Source organism: Eschrichtius robustus, chromosome 8 (genome assembly GCF_028021215.1).
Source record: "Eschrichtius robustus isolate mEscRob2 chromosome 8, mEscRob2.pri, whole genome shotgun sequence".
In the NCBI taxonomy this organism is placed as follows: domain Eukaryota; kingdom Metazoa; phylum Chordata; class Mammalia; order Artiodactyla; family Eschrichtiidae; genus Eschrichtius; species Eschrichtius robustus.
In genome coordinates, this window is record NC_090831.1 from 24,743,988 (window position 1) to 24,757,689 (window position 13,702).

The window sequence follows — 13,702 nt, forward strand, 5'->3', positions numbered from 1 at the left end:
TGTGAGATTTTCTCCTGGGGACAAAGGCTGCCAAGTCCGCTTCAGGGAAGCTTGGCAGCACATCAAGACCAAGAACAGAGTGTGGTTATTTCTTCTTAAGATGCAGACAGAAGACTTCATAAATTAATGTCTTTAGGCTAGAAAATTTTCTTACATTCATATAAGAGTAAGGGGTTAAATGAAGGCAACATACGGATTAGGTTTGACTGTAGTTGTTTTATATTAGTGATTAAATAGTAAAAGAACTAGTGATAAAGAGCATATCGTTGCCATCTCTCCTGCTGAGAGGCACTATCTCCTTGTGTGATATTCTGAAATCCTCCATATCTATCTACTGAATATGCAAAATCTATTTTAAGTAAATAGAAACCTGCAAATTAGATATATGTGTTTTGGTGAGTGCATAAGACATTTTGGACACAGATATAAGCCCCAGTTCAAAACAAGTTTTATAACGCACAAAGATTTAGTGATATATCAAAAAATAAGATGAAGTACTATTCCATTTCTGTACTCTACTCTCCCCCCAAAGTATTACCTCCTTCACTCCTAAATATATGGTAACTGACATAAAAAGATATCAGAATCACAGGTTAATTGGTTAATTCACATACAAATCCAGTCTGTTCCAAGTCTTTTCTGTCACCTTGTAAGATGTATCTCGTTCACATGTAAGACGTGGTGACAGCATGTGGATGGGCAAAAGTGAGTGATGTCATTCAAACAAAGCAACGCTGATGCTAATGTTGAATGTCAACGCATCAGCAATATCTTCTTGACATATGTGGATGAAACATTTAATGCATAGTAAAATGAGACAATATAAATTAAATTACCTTAACTTCATAAAAGGAAAATATGTAAAGTGGTGATGGTAGAGGAGGTAATTAACTTGAAGAGGGTAAATGCTCAGGATGTGAAATCAGACAGCAAGAGGTGATATTCTGGTTGTATCATACACTCAATATCTATGTGATCTTCACTTATCTGAGCTTCTGTCAAACACGATGGAGGATAAGTGCAACTCATTCACTCATTCATTCAAATAATATCTACTGAGTGACAACTTTGAGTGATGCACTATTCTAGGTACTGAGGATATACCAATGAATAAATCAGACAAATATCCTTGCTCTCTATGGAGTCTACATTCTCACAATTCTTCATCGGGTAGCTATAAGGGCTGGAGGTGATTCAATAACATATCTAGCAAAAGATAAGCACTGTAAATAACTTTAATTAGATCACTATAATAGTAATAAAATATTTCAGAAACTTGAAAAAGTATACTTATTTGCATAATAAGTAACATACTAAATAAGTAAATGGGTAATTCAGGCAAACTAGCAACACTAAAATTTGTATAATAATTATGTGAGATTTTATGCTAGCTTTAAAAGAATGTATCTCTGAAGAGTAGTTAAAGGAAAAGAATTATGCTTAAAAAACTTTTTTTCAGCAATTATCCATATATTTATTTTTAACAAATTGTCTTTTTAAAGTAAAATTTAAATGAGAACATTTGTCTCTGGATTAACAATCACTATATGGGCTCTCTTACATTTTTTTCTCTTCACATATCCCTTTTGCTACTCTTCTACATGATCAAGCAGTCATCACACCATGATTTATCATCTCTCTCCTGTCAATTCAGCCATCACTCCACTCTGTTCTATTAGTATTTCCTGCTGTGAAAAATCCCTGTAGAATCCTTGGCAAACTCTCAGAAGTTTCCAGATTCTGCTTTGGAAAGCAGTGAACCACAATGTTATTAAAAACCAGTGACTTATAAGGGGGTTTGTTCCCTACTCTTAAGCAAAGGAGTGACACTCATGCACAGCTTCCAACTCACAGTATAGTCTTTTCTGAAGTCAAACGTACTGTTCCAGCTATCAAATTTTACATCTTGAGTAATTTAGGGAGTTCTTTAAAAATCAAAATGCCTGGCTCTGCAGTTTATTAAGTGTGCCATTCCAAGAGCTGTGACTGCCAGAACTTGTTAGTTACTATGAAGGCAGTTATCCTGTAATGCTGCAAGGCAAACATATTAAGGTTTGAGTCACATATGTGGGCACATACTTCAAAACTCCACACTTTCAAAGGACTTATTGGAGTCCACAGTCCAACTTAGTACTCATCCAGTTAAACAGACGTTAAGAAGAGCATGAAACACTACACACTATATAAGAATTTTCGCAGAGTAGCACATGTATTGAGCTTACATTAAAAAATCATAATGGCATTAAATCATCCTAAACCTCTAACAAACATTCACAAGAATACTCTCACTCTTTCATCAGAAAGCACATGGCATTCTGATTCATATTTCGTGCTAAAAATGTAAATTTGACGAAACGTGTCTGAAATTGACCTAGACACTTAAATATTTCCATAACTCCAGAGGCAAAAGGAAAACAGGCAAGAATCTCTTCACTGTGCATTATAGTTGGCTTTGAACAAATAGCCTGGACATAAGCAGTAGGTGGCAAAGTTAAAATAGAAATGTTAATCCTATGAGAACACTTGCCTGCTGTTTTATAGCCCTTCCTAAAATTAAAAAAAAAAAAAAAAAGAAGAAGAAGGAACATAAAAATACCCATCGCCCTAAATACTAAAAACTAAAAAACAAAAAAACGAAAAACCCAAAATGCTACAGAATATCAACAAATAATACCAAATTTTAGAAAGCACTGATTTTAAATTACATTTTTTTCAACCTGTGTTCCTTTTTAGGGGGTGTAGAAGCAGGAATGAATGGGAAAATAATTAAGTAAACTTGGTTTCTAGTTTAAGTTTTAATAGAATAGCAAGACATTTTTTACTCAAGAGTAAAGAAGATGTATTTATATGAAGCAACATTACAAATTCTTGTATTATAGCTACATATTAGAAAACAGCTTCTTTCAGAAGTCTTAATTTTTCTAAAATTATATAATTATTAAATAAAAAGGAGTCAGCAAATTTTTTCTGTAAAAGGCCAGATAATAAATAATTTAGACTCTTTGGGCTAAGCAGTCTCGGTGGCAACTACTCAACTCTGCTGTAGTAGCACAAAAGCAGCCACAGACAAAATGTAAATGAATGAACATGGCTGTGGTCTAATAAAACTTTATTTGTGGGCACTAAAATATAAAAATCTTATGATTTTCACTGCTCATGTAACATTCTTCTTGTTATTTTTTATTCAGTAGTTAAAAAATGCAAAACATTCTTAGCTTACAGACCATACTTGCAGTGGGCAGTAGGCTAGATCTGGCCCATGTTGTAGTTTTCTGATCCCTAGACTAGACATTGATAATGCAAACTAAGAAAGAAAAGATGACAGGACAAAGCTTACTTTTCTTTCTTCCCTCCCTCCCTTCCTTCCTTCTATTTATTTACTTATAAATGTACATATGTACATAGTATGTATGTATGTATTTATTTGTTTGTTTATTTTGTCAGCTGACAGCACACAAAAACTAATGACGCAGTCCTAGAAGGGTGGAAAGCCAGATTACCAGCCTCTCAAGCTCAGCCAGAGTAGTACACTGTAATGGACTAACTGTAACAGTTATTGGGCATTGAGCCCACACAACTACCATGGAGATTCTGTGAACTACAAATCATTCATAATAGTCAAAGTGGATACAGTTACAAGATACGTATTTGCATTCCAATGACCTGTCACATAAGTTTTTCCTATGGCAACTTTTTTGACAACCAATGTCTTCATCAAATTTCCTTGAATTCTCCATGAAGGTACAGAGAAAAGGGAAGCCATGAGAGAAGCTTGCTTCATTGTGGGAATAACTGAAGCATCATTATTTATTTATAGCAACTAAAGAGCTATTTGGTACTTGGGGATTTGACAACACCCAAGACATATTATATCCTTCCTAAGACATTTAGATACACAAAGCTAAGAAATCTTGGGAACAGTGACCTGTGTTTCTCCTAAGTTCTATTTCAGAAAAGGTTATTTTATTCACTTTTAGCAGCAAACAAGCACAGAGAACTCTCTTCTGAAGAAATTTCACCAGAAATCCAAGATCTACTTAGGCAGAAAATATTTCATCACGATATACTGTTTTCTAGAGTTTCACGAAAGTTGAAATCACTTTTAAAAATTACAATGTGGTCTGATATAACCATGAGGATAAGGTTCAATGGTTAAGTGAGTTACCATCTATTCAGAAAGGTGCTGTTGGCAGAGGCATTATCATAACATGCACTTTCCCATTAGGATACAGTCTTCAAGAGACTTATGAGGCTTTGTAAGCAATCATTAGTGAAGCTTCCCACTACAATTAAAAACAGATGCCTAAATACTGTTTTTGAAAATAATACAAGCTTTTTCTTTTCTTTTTTTTTTTTTTAACATCTTTATTGGAGTATAATTGCTTTACAATGGTGTGTTAGTTTCTGCTGTATAACAAAGTGAATGAGCTATACATATACATGTGTTCCCATATCTCTTCCCTCTTGCGTCTCTCTCCCTCCCACCCTCCCTATCCCACCCCTCTAGGTGGTCACTAAGCACTGAGCTGATCTCCCTGTGCTATGCAGCTGCTTCCCACTAGCTATCTATTTTACATTTGGTAGTATATATAAGTCCGTGCCACCCTCTCACTTCGTCTCAGCTTACCCTTCCCCCTCCTCATGTCCTCAATTCCATTCTCTACGTCTCTGTCTTTATTCCTGTACTGCCCCTAGGTTCTTCATAACCGTTTTTCATTTTTTTTTTTTTTAGATTCCATATATATGTGTTAGCATACAGTATTTGTTTTTCTCTTTCTGACTTACTTCACTCTCTATGACAGACTTTAGGTCCATCCACCTCACTACAAATAACTCAATCTCGTTTCTTGTTACGGCTGAGTAATATTCCATTGTATATATGTGCCACGTCTTCTTTATCCATTCATCCGTCAATGGAAACTTACATTGCTTACATTACATTGTTTATTTTTGTTTTTATTTCCGTTACTCTAGGAGGTGGGTCAAAAAAGATCTTGCTGTGGTTTACGTCAAAGAGTGTTTTTCCTATGTTTTCCTCTAAGAGTTTTACAGTATCTGGTCTTACATTTAAGTCTTTAATCCATTTTGAGTTTATTTTTGTGAATGGTGTTACGGAGTGTCCTAATTTCATTCTTTTACATGTAGCTGTCCAGTTTTCCCAGCACCACTTATTGAAGAAGCTGTCTTTTCTCCATGGTATTTTCTTGCCTCCTTTATCAAAAATAAGGTGACCATATGTGCGTGGGTTTATCTCTGGGCTTTCTATCCTGTTCCATTGATCTATATTTCTGTTTTTGTGCCAGTACCATACTGTCTTGATTACTGCAGCTTTGCAGTATAGTCTGAAGTCAGGGAGTCTGATTCCTCCAGCTCCGTTTTTCTTTCTCAAGATCGCTTTGGCCATTCGGGGTCTTTTGTGTTTCCATACAAATTGTGAAATTTTTTGTTCTAGTTCTGTGAAAAATGCCATTGGTACTTTGATAGGGATTGCATTGAATCTGTAGATTGCTTTGGGTAGTACAGTCATTTTCACAATGTTGATTCTTCCAATCCAAGAACATGGTATATCTCTCCATCTGTTTGTATCATCTTTAATTTCTTTCATCAGCGTCTTATAGTTTTCTGCATACAGGTCTTTTGTCTCCTTAGGTAGGTTTATTCCTAGGTATTTTATTCTTTTTGTTGCAATGGTAAATGGGAGTGTTTCCTTAATTTCTCTTTCAGATTTTTCATCATTAGTGTATAGGAATGCAAGAGATTTCTGTGCATTAATTTTGTATCCTGCTACTTTACCAAATTCATTGATTAACTCTAGTAGTTTTCTGGTAGAGTCTTTAGGATTCTCTATGTATAGTATCATGTCATCTGCAAACAGCAACAGTTTTACTTCTTTTCTGATTTGGATTCTTTTTATTTCTTTTTCTTCTGATTGCTGTGGCTAAAACTTCCAAAACTATGTTAAATAATAGTGGTGAGAGTAGGCAACCTTGTCTTGTTCCTTATCTTAGTGGAAATGGTTTCAGTTTTTCACCATTGAGGACGATGTTGGCTGTGGGTTTGTCATATATGGCCTTTATTATGTTGAGGTAAGTTCCTTCTATGCCTACTTTCTGGAGGGTTTTTGTCATAAATGGGTGTTCAATTTTGTTGAAAGCTTTCTCTGCATCTATTGAGATGACCATATGGTTTGTATCCTTCAATTTGTTAATATGGTATATCACATTGATTGATTTGCATATATTGAAGAATCCTTGCTTTCCTGGGATAAACCCCACCTGATCATGGTGTATGATCCTTTTAATGTACTGCTGAATTCTGTTTGCCATTATTTTGCTGAGGATTTTTGCATCTATGTTCATCAGTGATATTGGCCTGTAGTTTTCTTTCTTTGTGACATCTTTGTCTGGTTTTGGTATCAGGGTGATGGTGGTCTTGTAGAATGAGTTTGCGAGTGTTCCTCCCTCTGCTATATTTTGGTAGAGTTTGGGAAGGATAGGTGTTAGCTCTTCTCTAAATGTTTGATAGATTTCACCTGTGAAGCCATCTGGTCCTGGGTTTTTGTTTGTTGGAAAATTTTTAATCACAGTCTCAATTTCAGTGCTTGTGATCGCTCTGTTTATATTTTCTATTTCTTCCTGGTTCAGTCTCGGAAGGTAGTGCTTTTCTAAGAATTTGTCCATTTCTTCCAGGTTGTCCATTATACTGGCATATAGTTGCTTGTAGTAATCTCTCATGATCCCTTGTATTTCTGCAGTGTCAGTAGTTACTTCACCTTTTTCATTTCTAATTCTATTGATTTGAGTCTTCTCCCTCTTTTTCTTGATGAGTCTAGCTAATGGTTTATCAATTTTGTTTATCTTCTCAAACCAGCTTTTAGTTTTCTTGATCTTTGCTATTGTTTCCTTCATTTCTTTTTCACTTATTTCTGATCTGATCTTTATGATTTCTTTCCTTCTGCTAACTTTGGGTTTCTTTTTTCTTCTTCTTTCTCTAATTGCTTTGGGTGTAATATGAGGTTGTTTATTTGAGATTTTTCTTGTTTCTTGAGGTAGGATTTTATTGCTATAAACTTCCCTCTTAAGAACTGCTTTTGCTGCATCCCATGGGTTTTGGGTCATCGTGTTTTTATTGTCATTTTTTTCTAGGTACTTTTTGATTTCCTCTTTGATTTCTTCAGTGATCTCTTGGTTATTTAGTAGTGTATTGTTTAGCCTCCATGTGTTTGTATTTTTTACAGATTTATTCCTGTAATTGATATCTAGTCTCATAGTGTTGTGGTCGGAAAAGATACTTGATATGATTTCAATTTTCTTAAATTTACCAAGGCTTGATTTGTGATCCAGGATATGATCTATCCTGGAGAATGTTCCATGAGCACTTGAGAAAAATGTGTATTCTGTTGTTTTTGGATGGAATGTCCAATAAATATCAATTAAGTCCACCTTGTTCAATGTATCATGTAACGCTTGTGTTTCCTCATTTATTTTTATTTTGGATGATCTGTCCATTGGTGAAAGTGGGGTGTTAAAGTCCCCACTATGATTGTGTTACTGTTGATTTCCCCTTTTATGGCTGTTAGCATTTCCCTTAAGTATTGAGGTGCTCTTATGTTGGGTGCATAAATATTTACAATTGTTATATCTTCTTGTTGGATTGATCCCTTCCAAAGAAGAGACTTTCTTTGTCTCTTGTAATAGTGTTTATTTTAAAGTCTATTTTGTCTGATATGAGAATTGCTACTCAAGTTTTCTTTTGATTTCCACTTGCAAGGGATATCTTTTTCCATCCCCTCACTTTCAGCCTGTACATATCCCTAGGTCTGAAGTGGGTCTCTTGTAGACAGCATATATATGGGTCTTGTTTTTGTATCCGTTCAGCCAGTCTATGTCTTTTGGTTGGAGCATTTAATCCATTTACATTTAAGGTAATTATTGATATGTATGTTCCTATTACCATTTTCTTAGTTGTTTTGGGTTTGTTATTGTAGGTCTTTTCCTTCTCTTGTGTTTCCTGCCTAGAGAAGTTCCTTTAGCATTTGTTGTAAAGCTGGTTTGGTGGTGCTGAATTCTCTTAGCTTTTGCTTGTCTGTAAAGGTTTTAATTCCTCCGTCGAATCTGAATGAGATCTTTGTTGGGTAGAGGAATCTTGGTTGTAGGTTTTTCCCTTTCATTACTTTAAATATGTCCTGTCACTCACTTCTGGTTTGCAGAGTTTCTGCTGAATGATCAGCTGATAACCTTATGGGGATTCCCTTGTATGTTATTTGTTGTTTTTCCCTTGCTGCTTTTAATATTTTTTTTTTCTATTTAATTTTTGATAGTTTGATTAATATGTGTCTTGGCGTGTTTCTCCTTGGATTTATCCTGTATGGGACTCTGTGCTTCCTGGACTTGATTAACTATTTCCTTTCCCATATTAGGCAAGTTTTCAACTATAATCTCTTCAAATATTTTCTCAGTCCCTTTCTTTTTCTCTTCCTCTTCTGGGACCCCTATAATTCGAATGTTGGTGCATTTAATGTTGTCCCAGAGGTCTCTGTGACTGTCCTCAATTCTTTTCATTCTTTTTTCTTTATTCTCCTCTGTGGTAGTTATTCCCACTATTTTATCTTCCAGGTCACTTTCCGTTCTTCCGCCTGCATTATTCTACTATTGATTCCTTCTAGAGAATTTTTAATTTCATTTATTGTGTTGTTCATCATTGTTTGTTTGCCCTTTAGTTCTTCTAGGTCCTTGTTAAACGTTTCTTGTACTTTCTCCATTCTATTTCCAAGATCTTGGATCATCTTTGCTATCATTACTCTGAATTCTTTTTCAGGTAGACTGCCCATTTCCTCTTCATTTGTTTGGCCTAGTGGGTTTTTATGTTGCTCCTTCATCTGTGTGTTTCTCTGTCTTCTCATTTTGCTTAACTTACTGTGTTTGGGGTCTCCTTTTCACAGGCTGCAGGTTCATAGTTCCCATTGTTTTTGGTGTCTTCCCCCAGTGGCTAAGGTTGGTTCAGTGGGTTGTGTAGTCTTCCTGGTGCCGGGGACTAGTGCCTTTGTTCTGGTGCATGAGGCTGGATCTTGTCTTTCTGGTGGGCAGGACCACGTCCGGTGGTGTGTTTTAGGGTGTCTGTGACCTTATTATGATTTTAGGCAGCCTCTCTGCTAACGTGTGGGGTTGTGTTCCTTTCTTGCTAGTTGTCTGGCATAGGGTGTCCAGCACTGTAGCTTGCTGGTCGTTGAGTGGAGCTGGGTCTTAGCGTTGAGATGGAGATCTCTGGAAGAGCTTTTGCTGTTTGATATCACATGGAGCTGGGAGGTCTCTGGTGGACCAATGTCCTGAACTTGGTTCTCCCATCTCAGAGGCACAGGCCTGACACCCAGCCAGACCACGAAGACACTGTCAGCCACACGGCTCAGAAGAAAAGGGAGAAAAAAAGAAAGAAAGAAAGAATATAAAATAAAATAAAGTTATTAAAATAAAAAATTAAAAATAATTATTAAAAAGAAAAAAATTAAAAAGAAAAAAAAAGAAAGAAGAGAGCAATGAAACCAAAAAACAAATCCATCAATGATAACAAGTGCTAAAAACTATATTCAAAAAAAAAAGAAAAAAAATTGGACAGAGAGAACCCTAGGACAAATGGTAAAAGCAATGCTATACAGACAAAATCACACTAGGAGGCATACGTACACACACTCACAAAAAGAGAAATAGCAAAAAAATACATATATTGTTGCTCCCAAAGTCCACCGCCTCAATTTTGGGGTGATTCGTTGTTCATTCAGGTATTCAACAGTGGCAGGGCTCATCAAGTTGATTATGGAGATTTAATCCTCTGCTCCCGAGGCTGCTGGGAGAGATTTCCCTTTCTCTTCTTTGTTCACACAGCTCCTGGGGTTCAGCTTTGGATTTGGCCCTGCCTCTGCATGTAGGTCACCTGAGGGCATCTGTTCCCCGCTCAGACAGCACAGGGTTAAAGTAGCAGCTGCTTAGGGGGCTCTGGTCCACTCAGGCCGGGGTGAGGGAGGGGTACGGATGCGGGGCGAGCCTGCAGCGGCAGAGGCCGGCGTGACGTTGAGGCAGCCTGAAGCGCGCCGTGCGTTCTCCCGGGGAAGTTGTCCCTGGATCACGGGACCCTGGCAGTGGCATGCTGCACAGGCTCCCAGGAGGGGAGGTGTGGATAGTGACCTGTGCTTGCACACAGGCTTCTTGGTGGCTACAGCGGTAGCCTTAGCATTTCATGCCCGTCTCTGGGGTCCGCGCTGATAGCTGCGGCTCGCATCCATCTCTGGAGCTCATTTAGGTGGTGCTCTGAACTCCCTCTCCTCACGCACCCCGAAACAATGGTCTCTTGCCTCTTAGGCAGTTCCAGACTTTTTCCCAGACTTCCTCCCGGCTAGCTGTGGCGCACTAGCCCCCTTCAGGCTGTGTTTGCGCAGCCAACCCCAGTCCTCTCCCTGGGTTCTGACCTCCAAAGCGCGAGCCTCAGCTCCCAGGCCCTGCCTGCCCCGGCGGGTGAGCAGACAAGCCTCTCGGGCTGGTGAGTGCTGGTCGGCACCGATCCTCCTTGCGGGCATCTCTCCGCTTTGCCCTCCACACCCCTGTTGCTGCCCTCTCCTCTGTGGCTCCGAAGCTTCCCCCACCCACACCCCTGTCTCCGCCAGTGAAGGGGCTTCCTAGTGTGTGGAAAATTTTCTTCCTTCACAGCTCCCTCCCAGAGGTGCAGGTCCCATCCCTATTCTTTTGTCTCTGTTTTTCCTTTTTTCTTTTGCCCTGCCCAGGTACGTGGGGAGTTTCTTTCCTTTTGGGAAGCCTGAGGTCTTCTACCAGCGTTCAGTAGGTGTTCTGTAGGAGTTGTTCCACATGTAGATGTATTTCTGATGTATTTGTGGGGAGGAAGGTGATCTCCACGTCTTACTCTTCCGCCATCTTGAAGGTCTCCAAAATGATACAAGTTTTTAAATACCAACATAAAAAGTCTATGTAAAGGTGCCAGATACTTATGCGGTAAGAAAAGCCAAAGAATTTGTGCAAACGCATGTTTCTTACTGCCTCCTATCTAAATAAACACTGCTGAACAGTTTATAAAGACTAGAAAATTCCATCCATGAAACCTACATATTTTATGTAGACGTTCATGAAAAACAACCTGAATGTGATATCAGAGTCCACCTCTGAGGAACAAAATCACTAACTGGAGAAGATATCTGCACCTCTATGTTCACTGCAGCATTATTCACAATAGCCAAGATGTGGAAACAACCTAAGTGTCTGTTGACAAATGAATAGAAAAAGAAGTGTGGTTTAAAATATTACTCTGCCATAAAAAGAATGAAATCTTGCCATTTGTGACAACATGGATTGAAATTGATGGCATTATGCTAGGTGAAAAAAAGTCATACAGAGTAAGACAAGTATTGTATGCTCTCACTTATATGTGGAATATAAAGAAACAAAAACAAAAACAAAATGAAAAATCACATTCATTACCAGATGTGGAGAGAGGGAGAATTAAATGAAGGCAATCAAATGGTACAAACTTCCAGTTATAAGATACATAAGTACTAGGGATGTAACGTACACCCCCATAGTTATGGGATGTACTACAGTTACATTGCTGTATGATATATATGAAAGCTGTTATGAGAATAAATTCTAAGAGTTCTCATTAGAAGGAAAAAATATTTTTTTCTTTCTTTTTTTGTATCTATATGAGATGATAGATGTTAACTAAACTTATTGCAATAATCATTTCACAATATATATGTCAAACCATTAGGTTGTGTACTTTAAATTTATACAGTAATGTATGCCAATTATATCTCAATAAAACTGGGAAAGAAAAGAGTCTACATTTAACACAGCCTTCAAAAGGAAAATAAGAAAACAGTCATTTTTTTCTGAGTAATATGAGACATTAGAGAGAGGTGTGACTCTAAATGACCCCTTCACTTCAGGAAAAAATTTTTTTTTTCAAATGTAAACTCCACATTGGATGATCAGAATCAAGACTAAAAGAAACTCTTTGTAGTTATTTATATGGAGGCAACATCTTTGGAGAACACAGTTTTATGCAAGTGAAGATTAGCTTTTGCAATCATTTATGAATTCATTTCATTGTACGTGTAGCAATGGATATAGTTATGATTTTCAGTTCATCTTGACAAATATTTACTGAGGTTACCCGGTACTGTGATATGCCTAGAGAGAAATGACACATCAAGGAGACACAGAATCTTGAAAGGAATGTGTGGTAATGAATACAAATGTGGGAGACTGGATTAAGCATTGGTTAAAGAGTCTTAGAAGTGAATAAACTAAGTTTGAAGCATGATGTTTGAAATGTTAACGTGTCATACAACTTGTGTTACCTAAAAATAAGTTGTAAATGCAAATACTGAGCTCACAAAATGGCAAGAACTAGAGATACACATTTGGGATTGTTTGCACAGACTAATTAAAACCAAATGAATGAATGAGATGGCCAAAGAATACATAAAAATAAGGGGACCATGGAAAGAACCTCAGGAAACACCTACACTCATGGGGAGGAGAAAGCCAGGCTACTGAAGGAAACTGAGAGAACTGCTAGAGACAGAGGAAAATTATGTGCCTTGTGGCTGAAGCAACAGGTAGGGTGATTCTAAAACGCCAAATGAGGCAAAGAGGATATGGAGGCATTTCAGTGATTAAAGGATTTTGGATTTTCTTATGGGAACACTGAAGACCTTGGTGAAATCAGCAGTATAGCAGAGGTGGCAGTAGGTGAAGGTACAGGCCTAGTTTCTGGCGTAAGGTTTCTAAACCAAGGATTTGCTGGTGTAAGGTTTCTAAACCAAGGATTCAGTGGAGGATGAAATGGAAGAATAAAGTATATAATAATATAAGTGATAAAGAAATGTCCTGGAGATGGCAGGAAAGCATAGATGGCTCCATGTGTTTATGAAGAGGTCACAGGATTTGTTTTAGTTGAGAGAACACTCACGCTTAAAATTTCCCATCCCTTCATTCATCTCATTACCTTATTTCGCCACAATATATGCCGGGAACAGTTCTAGGTGCTTTACATATATTAACCCATTTGTTCCTCACAACAATCCTGTAAAGTAATTTATCTTAACTCCATTTTACAGATGTAGAAACTGAAGCATGGAGACATTAAACACCTCAGAGTCAGACACATGTAAACACTGGAGTTTTTCTGATTTCAATATCATGCCCTTAGCAACTACGCTCTTTTACTACACATTAAGCTAGTTTGAGCTCAAATACTTACCTGTTCCGAGAAACAGAACATGGTATCTACCATCGGCAGCATTCACTCGATCCACAGCTATTTTTGTGTACTTGTAGTCGGTGCCTGTACGAACAATCAAAGGCCTTCTGTGGATTGGGTAGATGGAATTGTACATGAGAGGGTGGTTCCGAATAAAAGTGACAACATCATCCGGGAACTCCTTGGTGGTTCGCATATTGGGTGTAAATGCTCCTCCTGGGCACTAAAAAAAAGTTTTTAAGGGACTAAGTTAATATAATAGTGGCTTTATTTTAATAATAATCAAAAGACCTCTATTTTTCAAATTACTTAGAAGCTCAAGCTGTTGTAAGTGTATTTGCTACCGATTGAGGAGAAAACTGCATGACTATGCATAGTACTATCTGTAGAAAATGAACATACAAGGTGTATAATTTGGTCATTTAAATAGGCTAAG

General features: G+C 37.5%; 1 protein-coding gene across 1 annotated transcript in view; it reads right to left on the reverse strand.

Moving 5' to 3' along the window:
* Nucleotides 1-13,702, reverse strand: part of SEMA3C (semaphorin 3C) — a 184,929-nt gene that overhangs the window by 43,086 nt on the left and 128,141 nt on the right. Inside the window, exon 12 of the mRNA XM_068550451.1 lies at nt 13,267-13,489. Coding sequence (XP_068406552.1) covers nt 13,267-13,489 — 223 coding nt within the window. The remainder of the gene's footprint in view (nt 1-13,266; nt 13,490-13,702) is intronic.